This window comes from Penaeus vannamei, chromosome 13 (genome assembly GCF_042767895.1).
Source record: "Penaeus vannamei isolate JL-2024 chromosome 13, ASM4276789v1, whole genome shotgun sequence".
NCBI classification, from domain to species: domain Eukaryota; kingdom Metazoa; phylum Arthropoda; class Malacostraca; order Decapoda; family Penaeidae; genus Penaeus; species Penaeus vannamei.
In genome coordinates, this window is record NC_091561.1 from 23,036,379 (window position 1) to 23,043,878 (window position 7,500).

Below are 7,500 nucleotides of genomic sequence, written 5' to 3' on the forward strand. Positions count from 1 at the left end.
TTTTTTTTCTAACCCGTGTTTTATTTAGATGATTTTATTGAGATATTCTGTATTTTTACTGTATTTTACTTTGTTTTTTATGTGTATATTTTTTGCACTATATTTTTATCATATATTCAGATTGAACTTTATATTATTGCACATTATTTTGTTAAATAGTTCTTTTTATGACGTCACGAGTCCATGACAGCCCACGACCCTAAACAATAAATAGTGTCAACTGGATTTCTGTGTGTTTGGATTTACTCTCTTCTCTGCTGAAGCATCACCAAAGGTTGTACTAGTCCCATTTCGCTACTTGCCTAAGTTGTTATTTACGCTGGACGTTAGTCTGATAATCAAAAAGGCATTGGTTATGTATATGACACACTTTTCAAAGAATAAACAGTTCCCAGCTATTCGTCCATTGTCATGATTTACATGTTTTCTTTGCTAAGCCTCTTCAAGGAAGTGTTCTATCTCTACTAAGTTCATTTTATTTTATTTTCTCTATTAATGAATCTTTCAGTGAGTTTTATGTTGTTTTAATCCAAAGTCCATTAGTTTATCGTATTTTACTGCTTTTACGTGTCCTTTATCTGTATTGTATCTCTGTCTCTTCTGCCTTTACCGCTTTTATTGCTTTACTTCTGCTTTTAGTTTTCCCCTTTTACGATTTCAGTCAAGTTTTAGTACCGTTTTAACTACTACTTACCTGTTTTCGTTTCACATAACTGCTTTTACTTCTGCTTTTATTCAATCTCCCTCTTTAATGATTTCAGTTCAGTTTTAGTACTACTATTAACTATTACTTACTTGCCTTCGTACTTCAGAGCTGTTTTATTTCTGCTACCATTTTTGATGTTTTTACCTTGGTTTACCTCATTATTCTTTCGTACTACTACTACTGCTTTTGCTTCTACTACTACTGCTTCTGCTTCTACTACTACTGCTTCTGCTTCTACTACTACTGCTTCTGCTTCTACTGCTACTGCTGCTTCTACTACTACTGCTTATGCTTCTACTACTACTGCTTCTGCTACTACTGCTTCTGCTTCTACTACTACTGCTTCTACTACTACTGCTTCTGCGTTTACTACTACTGCTTCTGCTTCTACTACTACTGCTTCTGCTTCTACTACTACTGCTTCTACTACTACTGCTTCTGTGCTTACTACTACTGCTTCTGCTTCTACTACTACTGCTTCTGCTTCTATTACTACTGCTTCTGCTTCTACTTCTACTGTTTCTGCGTTTACTACTACTGCTCCTGCTTCTACTACTACTGCTTCTGCTTCTACTACTACTGCTTCTGCTTCTACTACTACTGCTTCTGCTTCTACTACTACTGCTTCTGCTTCTACTACTACTGCTTCTGCTTCTACTACTACTGCTTCTGCTTCTACTACTACTGCTTCTGCTTCTACTACTACTGCTTCTGCTTCTACTACTACTGCTTCTGCTTCTACTACTACTGCTTCTGCTTCTACTACTACTGCTTCTGCTTCTACTACTACTGCTTCTGCGTTTACTACTACTGCTTCTGCTTCTACTACTACTGCTTCTGCTTCTACTACTACTGCTTCTGCTTCTACTACTACTGCTTCTGCTTCTACTACTACTGCTTCTGCTTCTACTACTACTGCTTCTACTTCTACTACTACTGCTTCTGCTTCTACTACTACTGCTTCTGCTTCTACTACTACTGCTTCTGCTTCTACTACTACTGCTTCTGCTTCTACTACTACTGCTTCTGCTTCTACTACTACTGCTTCTGCTTCTACTACTACTGCTTCTGCTTCTACTACTACTGCTTCTGCTTCTACTACTACTGCTTCTGCTTCTACTACTACTGCTTCTGCTTCTACTACTACTGCTTCTGCTTCTACTACTACTGCTTCTGCTTCTACTACTACTGCTTCTGCTTCTACTACTACTGCTTCTGCTTCTACTACTACTGCTTCTGCTTCTACTACTACTGCTTCTGCGTTTACTACTACTGCTTCTGCTTCTACTACTACTGCTTCTGCTTCTACTACTACTGCTTCTGCTTCTACTACTACTGCTTCTGCTTCTACTACTACTGCTTCTGCTTCTACTACTACTGCTTCTGCTTCTACTACTACTGCTTCTGCTTCTACTACTACTGCTTCTGCTTCTACTACTACTGCTTCTGCTTCTACTACTACTGCTTCTGCTTCTACTACTACTGCTTCTGCTTCTACTACTACTGCTTCTGCTTCTACTACTACTGCTTCTGCTTCTACTACTACTGCTTCTGCTTCTACTACTACTGCTTCTGCTTCTACTACTACTGCTTCTGCTTCTACTACTACTGCTTCTGCTTCTACTACTACTGCTTCTGCTTCTACTACTACTGCTTCTGCTTCTACTACTACTGCTTCTGCTTCTACTACTACTGCTCCTGCTTCTACTACTACTGCTTCTGCTTCTACTACTACTGCTTCTGCGTTTACTACTACTGCTTCTGCTTCTACTACTACTGCTTCTGCTACTACTACTTCTGCTACTACTGCTTCTGCTTCTACTACTACTGCTTCTACTACTACTGCTTCTGCGTTTACTACTACTGCTTCTGCTTCTACTACTACTGCTTCTACTACTACTGCTTCTGCGCTTACTACTACTGCATCTGCTTCTACTACTACTGCTTCTGCTTCTACTACTACTGCTTCTGCTTCTACTACTACTGCTTCTGCTTCTACTACTACTGCTTCTGCTTCTACTACTACTGCTTCTGCTTCTACTACTACTGCTTCTGCTTCTACTACTACTGCTTCTGCTTCTACTACTACTGCTTCTGTTTCTACTACTACTGCTTCTGCTTCTACTACTACTGCTTCTGCTTCTACTGCTACTACTACTACTACTGCTACTGCTTCTTCTACTACTGCTTCTGCTTCTACTACTACTGCTTCTACTACAACTGCTTCTGCTTCTACTACTACTGCTTCTGCTTCTGCTACTACTGCTTCTGCTTCTACTACTACTGCTTCTGCTTCTGCTACTACTGCTTCTGCTTCTACTACTACTGCTTCTGCTTCTACTACTACTGCTTCTGCGTTTACTACTACTGCTTCTGCGTTTACTACTACTGCTTCTGCTTCTACTACTACTGCTTCTGCTTCTACTACTACTGCTTCTACTACTACTGCTTTTGCTTCTACTACTACTGCTTCTGCTTATACTATTACTGCTTCTGCTTCTACTACTACTGCTTCTGCTTCTACTACTACTGCTTCTGCGTTTACTACTACTGCTTCTGCTTCTACTACTACTGCTTCTGCGTTTACTACTACTGCTTCTGCTTCTACTACTACTGCTTCTGCTTCTACTACTACTGCTTCTACTACTACTGCTTCTACTACTACTACTTCTACTTCTACTACTACTACTACTACTACAACTACTACTACTACTACCACTGCTACTGCTTCTTCTACTACTGCTTCTGCTTCTACAACTACTGCTTCTACTACTACTGCTTCTGCGTTTACTACTACTGCTTCTGCTTCTACTACTACTGCTTCTGCTTCTACTACTACTGCTTCTGCGTTTACTACTTCTGCTTAAGCTTCTACTACTACTGCTTCTGCGTTTATTACTACTGCTTCTGCTTCTACTACTACTGCTTCTACTACTACTGCTTCTGCGTTTACTACTACTGCTTCTGCTTCTACTACTACTGCTTCTGCTTCTACTACTACTGCTTCTACTACTACTGCTTCTGCTTCTTCTACTACTGTTTCTGCTTCTACTACTACTGCTTCTGTTTCTACTACTACTGCTTCTGCTTCTACTACTACTGCTTCTGCTTCTACTGCTACTACTACTACTACTGCTACTGCTTCTTCTACTACTGCTTCTGCTTCTACTACTACTGCTTCTACTACAACTGCTTCTGCTTCTACTACTACTGCTTCTGCTTCTACTACTACTGCTTCTGCTTCTACTACTACTGCTTCTGCTTCTACTACAACTGCTTCTGCTTCTGCTTCTGCTACTACTGCTTCTGCTTCTACTACTACTGCTTCTGCGTTTACTACTACTGCTTCTGCTTCTACTACTACTGCTTCTGCTTCTACTACTACTGCTTCTGCTTCTACTACTACTGCTTCTGCTTCTACTACTACTGCTTCTGCTTCAACTACTACTACTTCTGCTTCTTCTACTACTGCTTCTACTACTACTGCTTCTGCTACTACTGCTTCTGCGTTTACTACTACTGCTTCTGCTTCTACTACTACTGCTTCTGCTTCTACTACTACTGCTTCTGCTTCTACTACTACTAATTCTGCTTCTACAACTACTGCTTCTGCTTCTACTACTACTGCTTCTGCTTCTACTACTACTGCTTCTGCTTCTACTACTACTGCTTCTGCTTCTACTACTACTGCTTCTGCTTCTACTACTACTGCTTCTGCTTCTACTACTACTGCTTCTGCTTCTACTACTTCTGCTTCTGCTTCTACTACTACTACTACTACTGCTTCTGCTTCTACTACTACTGCTTCTGCTTCTACTACTACTGCTTCTGCTTCTACTACTACTGCTTCTGCTTCTACTACTACTGCTTCTGCTTCTTTAACTGTCTTTGCTTCTACTGCTCTTAGGTTCCCGTTTACCCATCTCATTTGTTTATCCCATGTTGTTTACGAATGAAAAGGACTCTGAATGTTATAAAGCACTACCCGTTAAATAGTATCTGTGGAAACAATAGGAAAATTATTTCCACAGAACCTGAAAGTTTGGTTGCTTCTTTTTTGGTTTCCAGTATTTTTTTTTTCTTCTTCTTCTTCTTCTTATGAGGAGTAAACGAGTCCCCCATTATTCCTTTTTCACTTGGTCCCTAAGCCTCTCCTGCCTCACAGGAGTATTCCGGGTTCCTCTTCCGCAGATACCATCTGGCCTTGAGATGTGAACCTTACAATATATATATATATATATATATATATATAATTGTGGTAGTTGGACTTCCAGACGGGAAGCGGAGCATAAACAGAAATTTCAGGACTAGCGTCGTGACCAAGATCATCATGTAGGAAAGGACTTAACAAAAATGTCGTGCTTCTTATTCTTCTTTAATGTATAAAGCCAAACGTTTCGGGCGTACTTCCACCCATTTTCAATGGCGAACTGTAAGTGAACAACATAAGATTTAACAATTACAAACAGTATCAAAGTATATACAATTACATTAGATGTACATATGGAATTCAAAGGCATTAATGACTAGTGTTGGTGTAAACCATAGTTTAACCTATGTAAGGTAAGAACAATCATCTAGGCAACAAAGATGAAATACAATAAGTATCAGATTTGTACAATATCCATAGGACACAATCAGTAACAAATTGACTAGTATGAATCTTATCAATTGAAAATAAAACTGAGTTATATTCAAGGAAAAATTATAATATTCTCTAAATTGAGGAAATGCAATAAATTCATAATATCAAAGACAAAGTATGTGATAAATTAAGATACAGAATCAAATACATTGTGACAATAATGCTAGATTCAAAAGAACATGAGACAGAAAACTTTGAACAAAGGAATCCGAGGTAAGCGGGAAAGCCGGCATACTATTTTGGGCTATAAAATTTTAATCCAACACTTTTCTTAGGTTAATCTTTACAATTTATGAGAATCAAAGTTAAAAGAATCAATTAACAAGGTTATGATTATGGTTACTAACCTAAAATTTACAAAAATCCATGGAAATAAGGGCTGTGCAGCAGGTGACGTGTACTGTAAGCCACCAAGGGACGCTATGAAATGGCGCGGTTGTCTACCAAACTTGAGACTATCAGGAGAAAGAAAATCCACATGTGAAAATGTGAGACTAAAGAGAATGTAAATTCTCCAAAAACAGAGTTATTATTTAAGAAGTTCAATGTCTATTGAAGATGAATATTCATTTAAATTTGGTTTTTCTTTCCAAATCCATAGACTTTCTAAAATGATTAGATCAAAGTCAAAAGGGGAGGAGTCTAGGATTTCAAAATTCTCTGATGAGAAAGAATGGTTTTTTGCTTCACAGTGGCTTCTAATTGAAGATTTATTTGGTCTAGTTAGCTTGTAATTAGTATTCCTAAATGAGAAACCTTTATGTTCTTCAATTCTCATGAAGAGGTTACGGGAAGTCTTCCCAATATAAGTAGCATCGCAGCTACTACACGTGAATTTATATACTATTGAAGAGCGTAAAGGTTTCGGTACTTTATCTTTAAATTTAAATAAGTTACCTAATGAGAGGGAGGTTGTATATACTACTTTAAGAGTAACAGTTGAGTAGTGAGTTTTAATTAGATTTGATAATTTTCTTTCTAGACAGTGGCTAATAGTTCCAAGATAAGGTAGTTTCATATAAATTACATCCTTAGAGACAGTCAATGTGGGTTCTACAGGGACCAAAAGTCTATTGAGAGTTGAAAGGATGGGTCTGACGGGTAAGTTTGCTTTATGAATATTGGGTAAACCATATAAAATTCCAGGTCTTGAGCCAGAAGTAAAGAGGGAAGAGTAAGTGGACTCGTTAATAACCTCTTCTTTTTCATAAAGCAAACTTACCCGTCAGACCCATCCTTTCAGCATTGGGAACCATTAATTATAATGTTTCAAAATTTTTCATTCCCATTCTAAGACGCCTCACTCTGAATCAATATACCATACAGAACACCTTCACCTTTGTTCAAAAATTAATTGAGATCCCACATGCAAATGATTATGTCCTAGCTAGTTTTGACGTCACTAATTTGTTCACTAATGTCCCTCTAGACGAAACCATAGACATCATTATGAACTCTTTGTTTGAAAAATCTGATAAAGTTTTGGGATTTAATAGAATGTATTTTAAAAAACTTTTGGATATTGCCACAAAGGATATAATGTTTTGGTTTAATGGAACTTTGTACAAACAAATTGAAGGGGTTGCAATGGGAAGCCCTTTAGGACCTACTTTAGCGAACATTTTCATGTGTTATAATGAAAGTAAATGGCTTAAAAATTGCCCTATAGAATTTAAACCCAAACATTATTTCAGATATGTTGATGATACTTTATTGTTATTCAAATCCGAAGATGAAGTTAACAAATTCTTGGAATACCTTAATAATCAACATCCTAACATTAAATTCACTTGTGAAATTGAACAGAATGGACACCTTCCCTTTTTGGATATTGATATTTCTAGGGATATGAATTCTTTTGTCTCCTCAGTCTATAGAAAACCAACTTACACGGGTCTAACAACTAAATTTAATTCTTATATACCTATCAAATATAAGGGGAATTTAATTTCTACGCTGATTTTCAGAGCATTCAAAATTTCCAAGGATTATTTTATCTTCATTAAGGAAATTGACTTTATCACAAATATTCTAAGATTGAACATGTTCCCAATTAATTTTATTGAAAAGAACATAAGGACAACTCTCAATAGACTTTTGGTCCCTGTAGAACCCACATTGACTGTCTCTAAGGATGTAATTTATATGA

At 37.5% G+C, this 7,500-nt stretch overlaps 2 protein-coding genes across 2 annotated transcripts in view; one reads left to right on the forward strand and one right to left on the reverse strand.

The window, feature by feature from the left end:
• Positions 1 to 7,500, reverse strand: part of LOC138863864 (uncharacterized) — a 132,589-nt gene that overhangs the window by 7,023 nt on the left and 118,066 nt on the right. The gene's annotated exons all lie outside the window — the stretch shown is intronic.
• The window catches only part of LOC138863828 (uncharacterized), a 2,438-nt gene continuing 1,377 nt past the window's right edge, over positions 6,440 to 7,500 (forward strand). The window contains exons 1-2 of the mRNA XM_070129328.1: positions 6,440 to 6,452; positions 6,565 to 7,500. The exon at positions 6,565 to 7,500 is cut by the window's right edge and continues 667 nt beyond it. Of these exons, the coding sequence (XP_069985429.1) occupies positions 6,440 to 6,452; positions 6,565 to 7,500 (949 nt within the window). The remainder of the gene's footprint in view (positions 6,453 to 6,564) is intronic.